Source organism: Nerophis ophidion, linkage group LG21 (assembly GCF_033978795.1).
Source record: "Nerophis ophidion isolate RoL-2023_Sa linkage group LG21, RoL_Noph_v1.0, whole genome shotgun sequence".
Taxonomy (NCBI): Eukaryota; Metazoa; Chordata; class Actinopteri; order Syngnathiformes; family Syngnathidae; genus Nerophis; species Nerophis ophidion.
The window spans coordinates 27563094-27575539 of NC_084631.1; the positions used below are offsets into that span (position 1 = coordinate 27563094).

At 42.6% G+C, this 12446-nt stretch overlaps 1 protein-coding gene across 1 annotated transcript in view; it reads right to left on the minus strand.

The window, feature by feature from the left end:
- The window catches only part of kcnh8 (potassium voltage-gated channel, subfamily H (eag-related), member 8), a 196055-nt gene that overhangs the window by 83513 nt on the left and 100096 nt on the right, over positions 1 to 12446 (minus strand). The window contains exon 4 of the mRNA XM_061882414.1: positions 11147 to 11274. Within this exon, the coding sequence (XP_061738398.1) occupies positions 11147 to 11274 (128 nt within the window). The remainder of the gene's footprint in view (positions 1 to 11146; positions 11275 to 12446) is intronic.

Sequence of the window (12446 nt, forward strand, 5' to 3'; positions counted from 1 at the left end):
ATATCGCAGCCGCTTGTGCAACCATATACTGATATCATGATATTGCAGCCTCTTGCGTAACCATACAGATCATGATATCGCAGCCTCTAGCATAAACAAATATTTATCATGATATTTCTTTGGCATTTTTGAGAACAGGTTAAATTGGCCCCAAGGAAAGCTAAACTGTGAAATAAGAAATGTGGTTTTGATAGGGCCAAATTTATATTGCATATTATAGCCAATTCCTAGGACATAGATGATCAAAAACAATCTGAAGATCCCTGGTGGGATACACTGTGGTTATCTACAATCAACAGGAATGTTGATTGTAGTTTATAAAAGTGTTACTAAGGTCTCGATTCCTCTTTAAATCAGTGTACAGCCATCCCTCGTTTATGGTGACTAATTGGTTTGTGTTGGTTTGAGTGGATTGGGAACATGCCTACAATTACAACATGATACGTAACCATTTCCATTTCCTCTTTTCAACGTGTTTGAAAAGGAGTAGAAAGAAGCAGAGCTTAATTAATCCTACCCCTTTTACATTACATAGCAATTGCTAACACGTTTATTCACTTCTTGTTCTCAATTTATTTACAACATAATCCATAAAAAATTACATTAAAAAATAAATGAATAGTGAAGTAAATTGTAGTTCATACTGCGAGATTATTAAGATTATCAATAAATCAGAATCTTTATCATGGTTCTTCTTGTTTGTTCTTTGTAAATACTTTGAACGGTTTCCTAAAATGGATCATATTAGTACATTCTTTATTAATCCATCCCATAACTTAATTCCACATACTGATATGTTTTAGATTGGGCACGAGCATACAAATGTTTTAAGTTACGTTTTTCTTCAAGGTTGTATTTCTCTATTTGTTGTACATGTTTGGCTCGCAGGTTATCGTTTGTATTGTACAACATTTTAGCTGTTTGCAAATTCACTATATTGTGGAATTTCAGTATTCTCAATTTAATAAATAAAGTGTTTGTATGTTCTCTCTAACCAACATGATGTAATATTCTAACAAATCTTTTTTGTAACACGGTTAGTGAATGAAGTGTACATTTGTAATTAATTCCTTATATTTGTGCACAATAACTCAGATATGGTAACACTAGCGAGCAGTGAAGAATATGAAGGGATTTTTGGTACAACACATGTTTATTGATGTACTTTTTGCCACTTTATGTTGAGTATTTTTGTATTATATTTCCAGTTCATTTTATCATCCATTACTACATCCAAAAATGTGATTTAATTTACCCTTTCAATGTTTACTCCGTCTATTTGTGTTTGACTTACTCTTCTACTGTTACCAAATATCATTATTTTAGTTATACTGAGATTCAAACCGTCTACTTTATTCTTTTTTTCTGTTATTATTTGTATTAGCTTCTGTATGTTCTCTCCTGAACAAAACGTTGTTGGATCATCCACAAATAATACTGTCAGTCTTTTGTAACTTTACCAATGTCATTTATATAAAGATTTAGGTGGATTGGCACCACTAAATTGGCCCTAGTGTGTGAATGTGAGTGTGAATGTTGTCTGTCTATCTGTGTTGGCCCTGTGATGAGGTGGCAAATTGTCCAGGGTGTACACGGCCTTCCTCTCGATTGTAGCTGAGATAGGCTCCAGCGCCCCCCGCGACCCCGAAGGGAATAAGCGGTAGGAAATGGATGGATGGATGGTCCCGGTATTGATCCCTGGGGTAAACCACAGGATATATTTAGTCGATGTGTGTTTGCTGTGCTTCACGTATTGTTTCCTGTTGGTTAGGTAGCTTCTAATCCAGTTTAAGACAAACCCTCTGATGCCATACCGTTCTAATTTTTTTAATTAAAATATTGTGATTAATTGTGTCAAATGCTTCAGTTCGATCCATAAACACTGCACTCTGTTTGCCATCTCTTGCACTGTTAATCGATGTTGAAATATTAGCTCATTCTGTATCCATGTTGGCTCTACTTGACTGTGAATTTCAGCGAAGGAGGATTAACAATAACATATTTTCATAGATAGAGCATTCGAAAACTACTAACGACCTTCTAAATATTTTTTTTTCCAACGTAAATAGAGCTCTTTAAACATGAAATAAAACCCATATAGTTAAAGGCCTACTGAAATCAGATTTTCTTATTTAAACGGGGATAGCAGGTCCATTCTATGTGTCATACTTGATAATTTCGTGATATTGCCATATTTTTGCTGAAAGGATTTAGTAGAGAACATCCAAGATAAAGTTCGCAACTTTCGGTGTTAAGAGAAAAGCCCAGCCTCTACCAGAAGTCACATGTTGATGGCTCCTCACATGTTTTTTGATTGATTGATTGATTGATACTTTTATTAGTAGATTGCACAGTTCAGTACATATTCCGTACAATTGACCACTAAATGGTAACACCCGAATAAGTTTTTCAACTTGTTTAAGTCGGGGTCCACGTTAATCAATTCATGGTACAAATATATACTATCAACATAATACAGTCATCACACAAGTTAATCATCATAGTATGTACATTGAATTATTTTCATTATTTACAATCCGGGGGGTGGGATGAGGAGCTTTGGTTGATATCAGTACTTCAGTCATCAACAATTGCATCAACAGAGAAATGTGGACATTGAAACAGTGTAGGTCTTATTTAGTAGGATATGTACAGCCAACAGAGAACATAGTGAGTTCAGATAGCATAAGAACAAGTATATACATTAGAAGTACATTTGATTATTTACATTAGGTTGTTTATAATCCGGGGAGATGGGATGTGAATGGAGGAGGGTATTAGTAAAGTGTTGAAGTTGCCTGGAGGTGTTGTTTTAGAGCGGTTTTGAAAGAGGATATAGATGCACTTACTTTTATACCTGTTGGGAGTGCATTCCATATTGATGTGGCATAGGAAGAGAATGAGTTAAGACCTTTGTTAGATCGGAATCTGGGCTTAACGTGGTTTGTGGAGCTCCCCCTGGTGTTGTGGTTATGGCGGTCAATTACGTGAAGGAAGTAGTTCGACATGTACTTCGGTATCAAAGAGGTGTAGCGGATTTTATAGACTAATGGGAGCCATTAGTCTATAAAATTTTAATGGCAGCCTCCAACAAAAACAGCCATACGGACCGAGAAAACGACAATTTCACCATTAATTTGAGCGAGGATGAAAGATTTGAGTATTAGGGTATTGATAGCGGCGAACTAGAAAAAAAAATAACGCGATTGCATTGAGACGGATTCATATGTTTTTAGAGACATTTACTAGGATAATTCTGGGAAATCCCTTATCTTTCTATTTTGTTGCTAGTGTTTTAGTGAGTTTAACAGTACCTGATAGTCGGAATTGTACGTCCACGGCCGGGTGTTGACGCGCAGTGTCTCAGGGAAGTCGACGGCAGCTTTATGGGCGGCACAAGCTCAGCTGATATCCGGTAAGAACTGACTTTTTAACCACAATTTTCTCACCGAAACCTGCTGGTTGACATTCGGTTGGGATCCGTGTCCACTCTGATCCATAGTAAAGTTTCACCTCCTTGAGTTTTAAACAAGGAATCACCGTGTGTTTGTGTGGCTAAACGCTAAAGCTTCCCAAATCCATCTTTCTACTTTAACTTCTCCAATATTAATTGAACAAATTGCAAAAGATTCAGCAAGACAGATCTCCAAAATACTGTGTAATTATGCCGTTAAAGCAGACGACTTTTAGCTGTGTGTGTGTGCAGCGCTCATATTTCCTAACACCCCGGGACGCCAAGCGTACACATTATCATTACGCAACATTTTCAAGACAAAACTCCCGGGAAATTTAAAATTGCAATTTAGTAAACTAAAAAGGCGGTATTGGCATGTGTTGCAAAGTTAATATTTCATCATTGATATATAAACTATCAGACTGCGTGGTGGGTAGTAGTGGGTTTTAGTAGTTCTTTAACATTACACTTGGGTAGCTCTGTGCCTGCCTACTTTATGGGTTAAAGACAAACCTCTGGATAACGGAGACATATATAATAGTCTCCTTTTTAGGTGAGAGAGGACGCTAAAGGCAGTGCCTTCAAGGCACGCCCCCAATATTGTTGTCCGGGTGAAAATGGGGAGAAAATTCGGGAGAATGGTTGTCCCGGGAGATTTTCAGGAGGGGCACTGAAATTCAGGAGTCTCCCGGGAAAATCAGGAGGTTTGGCAAAAATGTCGACAGCCACAACTGCGAGCATTAGCCGTGTTGTAAGCATTGCGTGTCACCTGTTTTTATTCCAGGCTCTCCTGGAGCTGAGGATGTTGAAGATGAAGTGCATAAATAGAGTTCATCTCCACTTAGCATTGCTAACCTCGCTCACTCTCCTGCTAATAGCAGTTTTGTTAACACAAAGTGTCTTTAAACATCACTCAAGTCAAAGGCTCACCAGTGTGGAGATGTGTTATTGATGAGGCAGGAGTTGAAGATTGTTACCTACTCAGTGGCCCAGTGGGGAGAATGTCCGCCCTGAGATCGGTAGGTCATGAGTTATACCAAAGACTATAAAAAGGGGACCCATTATCTCCCCGCTTGGCACTCAGCATTAAGGGTTGAAATTGGGGGTTAAATCACCATAAATGATTCCCGGGCGCGGCACGGCTGCTGCACACTGCTCCTCTCACTTCCCAGGGGGTGATTGTGCTGAAAATTTTAATTTTCCTGAAGGAATAAATAAAGTACTATCTAATCTAATCTAATCTAATGAAGGGTGATGGGTTAAATGCAGAGAATAATTTCGCCACACCTAGTGTGTGTGTGACAATCATTGGTACTTTAACTTTTTAACTTTGTCGCGGTGAAGATAGCACCGGTTTGTGTTGAGTTTGTTGGCACCCGGAAGTTGATTGCCTCAGCACAATCATAGAAAGTAAGACAAACTGGTGAGCAAACTGGCGTCCCTTGGATTCAGTACGCCCCTATGCAACTGGTTGCTTGACTTCCTCACAGACAGACCCCAATCTGTGAGAGTGGGCAACAACACCTCCAGTGCCATCTCCCTGAGCACCGGCTCCCCCCAGGGCTGCGTCCTGAGTGCGCTGCTTTTCACCTTGATGACCCATGACTGCTGCGCCAGGTCCACTACTAACCACATTGTGAAGTATGCGGACGACACGAAAGTAGTGGGCCTCATCCGTGACAATAACATGGACTATAGGGAGGAGGTGAAACATCTGGTTGACTGGTGCAGAACCAACAACCTGGTCCTGAATGTTGACAAGACCAAGGAAATCATTGTTGACTTCAGGAAGCACCAGTCCAGCCACACTCCACTCTTCATCAACGGCACAGCGGTGTAGATGGCAAGCAGCCCCAAGTTCCTGGGGGTGCATATCACTGACAATATAACCTGGTCCCTACACAACGGAGCTCTTCTAAAAAGAGCTCAGCAGCGCATGCACTTTTTGCGTCGGATGAAAAGAGCACAGCTCCCTCCCCCCATCCTCACCACATTCTACAGAGGCTCTATAGAGGGCCTACTGACCAACAGCATCTCTGTCTGGACTGGAGCCTGCAATGCCTCAGACTGGAAGTCTCTCCAGAGAGTGGTGAGGACGGCGGAAAAGATTATCAGGACTCCTCTTCCATCCAACATCATATTGAGACCAGCCCGGGGATAACGGTGCGGTCTCGGCCATACAGGCTTCCCGAGCACAAACCAAAATAGTGCGGGACGAATTAAAAACCATGCTGGAGTTAGGAGTAATAGAAGAATCCCACAGCGCATGGTGCAGCCCTATCGTTCTTGTAGGGAAGAAGGATGGGTCTGTGCGGTTCTGTGTGGATTACCGCAAGGTGAATGAGGTGTCACAAGCTTCTGGATCGGCTGGGCACTGCTCGTTTTTTCACGATTTAACCAAGGGCTACTGGCAGATTTCCTTATCACCAGAGTCTCGGGAAAAATCGGCCTTCTCCACTCCGGAAGGTTTATACCAGTTCGTGACGCTCCCGTTCGGGTTGTTCGGTGCGCCTGCCACGTTCCAGCGCCTCATGGACCGGGTGCTGCGACCCCACGCTGCATATGCGGCTGCCTACCTGGATGATGTTATCATCCAGAGTAGCAGCTGGGAAGATCACCTGCGGCGGGTGGGGACGGTGCTCGAGTCCTTGAGGCGGGCGGGGCTCACCGCCAACCCTGCGAAGTGCGCGGTTGGCCGGAAGGAGGTACAGTATCTGGGGTACCACTTAGGGGGGGGGAAGGCTGCAGCCACAGGTTGACAAGACGGCGGCAATTGCGGCCTGTCCACCCCCTAAGACTAAAAAAGAGGTGAGGCAGTTTTTGGGACTGGCGGGCTACTACCGTAGATTTATTCCCCGGTTTGCAGACCTGACCAACCCACTGATGGACCTCACCCGAAAAGGTGCTCCAGACCTGGTCCAGTGGACGGAGCGGTGCCAGCAGGTGTTTGAGGAGGTAAAGAAAGCACTCTGTGAGGAGCCGGTACTGCGCATGCCAAATTTTAACATTCCTTTCTGTCTGCAGGTGGATGCGTCGGGCCAGGGACTGGGGGCCGTTTTGACTCAGCGGGTGGACGGCGTCGATTGCCCCATACTGTATATCAGCCGGAAATTGTCGGACCGGGAGGCGAGGTACAGTACGGTAGAGAGGGAGTGCCTCGCCATCCGGCTGGCGGTCGGGGCCCTCCGCTACTACCTGCTGGGGCGGGCCTTCAGTCTCTGCTCAGATCACAAACCTCTCCAGTGGCTCCACTGTATGAAGGACGCCAATGCGCGGACCACCCGGTGGTATCTCGCATTAGAACCCTACAACTTCCGGGTGGTCCACAGGCCGGGAGCGCAGATGGCCGTGGCCGACTTCCTCTCTCGCCCAGCTATTGGGGGGTGGGGGGTGGGGGGTGGGGGGGGGGGGGTGAGGGGGAGTGGGCGCGGCCGGAAGGGTGCCCGGCCTGTGTCTGGCGGTGGAGGCATGTGGAGAGGGGCGTGTTCCACGCGTCCCCTGCTGGCGGGGTATGTGCAGGGGCCGGCCATGAAGCAGCCAACAGGTGAGTGGATACCTCAGCTGGAACGAGTTATCTAATCACCTGTTCCCTTTATTAGCAGCGCTGGAGACCATGAAGCGAGACAGACGCATGAGGACGCGGGAGAGACGCACCGAGACGAACAAAGACAGCTGAAAAGCTTGAAAGACGGACAATCGTGTAAAGTAAAAGATGTATTAAATACTGTGTCAAACCTGTATCCTGAGCTGTGTGATACTGTGGTCAGAAGAAGCCGGGCAAGACGCAGGAAACCTCCACAAACATTAATCCATAAACATGGACGCATGTGAAAAAGTGCAATGTATTTATCTGTACAGTAATGTATTTATTTATATCTGCACCTTATTGCTTTTTTTATTTCTTATCCTGCACTACCAAGAGCTAATGCAACGAAATTGTGTTCTTATTTGTACTGTAAAGTTCAAATTTGAATAACAATTAAAAAAGGATGTCTAAAAAAAAAAAGTCTAAACGCTGCACTTTAATACATATAAGACGCAAATAAGACTAAATATAGGCCAGCAATGTGTAGAATATGCAAAAAAAAAAAAAAGTTGTTTTTCAATTGGAGTGAAGCTGCACTGGAAAAACTGAAATCTAAGTAAGATTAAATATCTCAAATAAGGGTGATCTTTGCTTATTTTCTGTTGGATGAGATAATTTTTCTCTCTAAGCAGATTTTATGTTAGAATGTTTTACTTGTTTTAAGGGTTTTGGTCCTAAATTATCTCAGTAAGATATTACAGCTTGTAGCTGAGATTTTATGACCTATATTGAGTAAAAAAACATGCTTGAAACTAGAATATCAACTGTTCCAAAGCTGTGACATCAACACTCACAAGTATAAAACTGCTTTTTTAAAGTACTAATTTCATACACCCACCTGGACAAGCCTACGAGAAGTGTGAGGGTCATGTTTTTTGACTTCTCCAGTGCTTTCAATACCATACGGCCTGGGCTACTGGGTGTGAAGTTGGAGACGATGCAGGTGGAGGCCCCCTTGGTGTCCTGGGTTGTAGATTACCTGACTGACAGACCACAGTACGTTCAACTGCAGGACTGTGTGTCTGACAGGCTGGTCAGCAACACCATTTACACCACCGATTTCCACTATCAGTCAGAGTCCTGCCACCTTCAGAAGTTTTCTGATGACTCTGCAATAGTGGGGTGTATTGAGGATGGTGATGACGAGGAATACAGGACACTGGTGGAGGACTTTGTCACATGGTGTGGAAAGAACCACCTCCAGCTCAATGTGACGAAGACCAAGGAGCTGGTTGTGGACCTGGGAAGGAGGAAGAGTACTCCGGCGACCCCTGTTTCCATCAGGGGGGTCGATGTGGACATGGTTGAGGATTATAAATACCTCAGCGTGACAACAAGCTGAATGGCTCAAAACACGCTGAGGCCATCTCCAAGAAGGGAGAGAGCCGCCCCTACTTCCTCAGGAGTGTTGCAATCTGCTGCTCAGATCTACACTATTTATTTTTCCATTTTGTATATTTCTCCGACTCCTTATTTCCTGTTTGCTTTGTCACCATGGTCACTCATCAGTCCACCTGCTAGTCTCGCCCCGCACACCTGCTACTAATTATCACCCTCCTATTTAAGCCAGTCTTCTCTGTTCATTCGGTCTGGGTTCATAGTTTGCTTTCACGCCACTGTACGTCTGGATTTTGATCATTTGCTTTCACGCAAGTATTTCTATTCTCGCTAGCTTCTCACGCTAGGCCACTTGTTTTGTCCAGTTTACATACTGATGATTTGTTTTCTCTTTTGTGCCAACGTGCTATTTTAGTTTGTCTATTTTTACTTCCTAGTTTTCATACTAGCGTTTTTGGTTTGTCTTTTTATTAGCTCCAGTATTTCTGTTCAGAGCTCTCTTTTTGTTAGATAAATATTTTAAGAGCCTACCTTTGTTGTGTTCATGTCAACGCATCCACGAAGGGACAAACCTGGCATTACCATGCCCACCAGTCCTCACAAGGAGGCTAGGATCCTTCAACGTCTTTACAAAGATGTTGAAGATGTAGTACGAGTCGGTGGTGGCGGGCGCCTTCTTGTACGCCGTGGTCTGCTGGGGCAGCGGGCTGAGTGTGAGGGACGCAAACAGACTGGACAAGTTGGTAGAGAAGGCCAGTAACGTGGTGGGAGTGGAGCTAGACTCTCTGGCGGTGGTGTCAGAAACAAAAGTTATTTTTTTTTAATATATATGCCTGAACTGCATCTTGGAAGAAGCACCATCACCACCATGCCTAGCAATCGTCACACACAGTTCTCTAAAAATTTCCAAAAACTAAATATGCAATATTTCTAAAAATAAGTGCAATATTTGAGGTTGTGTAATTACAGCCTTGAATTGGTCGTTACAGCCTGACATGATTGATTTTGATACAGTCGACATACAGACAAAGAAATAGTATGTTTGCAGTGTCTACTGAGATGAAATGTGTGAGAAGGCAGTCGGGGCTTGGTTAAGTTTAGGTAAGTTAGGCCATGTCAACACCAACACGGATGCTTAATAAACACATACCTATCTCTGCGCTTCGGCCTCTTGTCCACACGCAAACGCATACTTTTGTCCTCAAAAATACATACTTTTGTCCTCAAAAATGCATATTTTGTCCTCAAAAACGCATACCCTTGCCCTCAAAAACGCACACATTTGTCCTCAAAAACGCATGCTTTTGTTGTCAAAAACATATTTTTTTGTTATCAAAAATGCATACTTTTGTTCTTAAAAAGCATACTTTTATCCTCAAAAACGCATACTTTTATCCTCAAAAACACATACTTTTGTCCTTAAAAACGCAGAATTTTGTCCTCAAAAACACATACTTTCGTCCTCGAAGATGCATACTTTTGTCCTCCAAAAAATTAACTTTTGTCCTCAAAAAAATTGTCAGAGAGGAAAAGTCTAGCAAAACTCCTAGCCATTATGGACAACACCTCCCAACCACTACACTCGGACCTTGCAGAGAGAAGGAGCACGTTCAGTGGAAGGCTCAGACTCCCAAAATGCAACACGGAACGACACAGGAGGTCCTTCATACCGACAGCCATCAGACTGTATAATGCATATGTTCCTTCTTGACTCCACTTAAATGTAAAATATATGTAGAATATATTTATATTATTCATATATTACATATATAATATATTATATATATTCTATTCTTTATTATTATCATTGTTTATTTTGAGTGAACTGAGGTGCGGAATTTCCCCCAGGGATCAATAAAGTACTTTTTATTCTATTCTTTTCTATTCTATTCTATACTGCAAGCATGAAAAAAAATCATGATTTTGACACAAATGTGTCTCATAATTAAAACAGATGACAGCCAGATGGACTTTGCTGTTTCATTTTCAATGAAACAATAGAAAATACGTACTCATATTGTACAGTAAACTGACAGTTAATATTTGAACATTTAACACGTGACATTTCAAACTATTTTGAACAAAAATAGTTCATGCACATTCAGATAAACTTTTCAAAATTACAATACATTTTTTTTTGCCGGGGCTGTATAAATGCGTACTAATTGACTGAAAGAGCACGCACTTGGCGCAATGATGTCATGTTGTCGATGGAAAAATGCCTTTTTAGACCATATGATTTGCCTGATCGGTTAGGAGACCCCGAGAGTAACAAGCAGTTGCCTTGTTGCCCTTCCATTAAGAACAATAAATTAGTTTTAGTATAAGTTTGCTGCTTTCAAGAAATGTAATGCCGAGCGCATATTATTATGTCAAGAAAATGGCACTAGCATTTACTTCATTTAAGAATATTTTTCAACATATTGAGCAAAATGGTCTCAATTTTTTTTCGACCATGAAAAGTACCCTTGTTATTAGTGAGAATATACTTATTTCATGGTATTTTTGGGTTCATTGAGGTTAGCTAATTTTGCTTGTTCTGGAAAGTCTTGATGAATGTTCTTGTTCTATTGGGAGATAATTTTGCTTAGTATAAAATAACCCCCATTTTTGTATTTATTTTTCTCGTTTTAGAACACTGACTTTTTGCAGTGTGCAATATTTGAGTTGTGATGCGGCGAGGGACGACTGTACTTTATGTAGTCACTTCCTGCTCCACAGTTTTTTTGGTTTGTATATGGTAGTGTAGTTCCAGTGCTCGGATGGACCTTGTTGAGCTTGATTTTGCTCTTCTCTCGGCTGTGGAGGTGTCCAGACACATGGTAGAGCACCGTGCTGCTGCGCATGCGAGTCGAGCTGAACGGAGACCCGGTCTTCATCCTGCCACGCCGCCGCTCTACAAGCACAAACACACGTACAACAAACATAGACACATAAATGAACATTGTCACACAACTAGAACACAAAGCATTTAGGGCCTGATTGACCAAGATCCAAATAAGAACTCAACAGCGTGTGCAAACTATTCCATTGTATGTGCTAATAGTGGGCAATTGATAGGAAGTGCAAAAGTGGTGCAGACCGGCTGTCACCATGGAGACACTCATTTACCTCCACATTCCTGACATCACATGCTCCAACCAAACAGTGCTGTTTTGTTCTGTTGTGGAATATGCAGTACACACCACCTTTTCTGTAGAAGTGCAATCTGGACAAAATAGCCTGTTTTTAGCACGCCGAAGGTCCCCCGTCCAAAGGCAAAACCCAGTAACTCAATTTTGGTCAAAACTGAGCTGATAATAATTTTGGAGTTCCTAGGTGATATGCTTTACATTAGTGTATGCGATATTGTGATTTGTTCCGTAAGTTAGCTGTTACGCGCATGGCAGGACCTAGCAACTACCACAGGTACAACAGAAAAACCTAGTATCTCAAGGGACCAATCGGAGCTTCTTTGTCAGTCGCCTTATTGTCTTTAATGAGACATTTGCACGAATGTGGGCCGACGGTCAACCTGATTATGTGATATTATGGCACGAGGGGATATTTGGAAGATTGGCCCAGGACGTTGCAAGCACCTTCATTAAATGTATTGTTCTTGATTCTTCCCCTCGCATACTTTTTTGGGCAGATAACTGTGGAGGTCAAGATAAAAACTGGACGCTGTATATGCAAACGCAGAATGGGGCCCACCTGAGATTGTGATAAAATATCTGGAGAAAGGGCGCACGTTCATGAGAGCAGATTCAATCCATGGCTCAATCGGCACGAAAATGAAAGCTCACGAAAACATCTATACGTTTGATGACTTTGTAGATCTTTGTAAGACAGCATCAAGATGGATTGGTTTTCCCTTGTTTTCTCAAAATCAGCTAGAAGTGAGTCACTAGGTTTTGCCTTTGGACGGGAGAGGTGCACTTTTGGAGGCGCCGGTGTTGCCATGGGAGGCGCCGGCGTGGCCATAGTGCGTCTGGAATGATCCCATAATGCATGAAAATTCATGTTGCTGGTACTTCTTTCACATAGGACAGGGGTAGGGAACCTATGGCTCTAGAGCCAGAAGTGGCT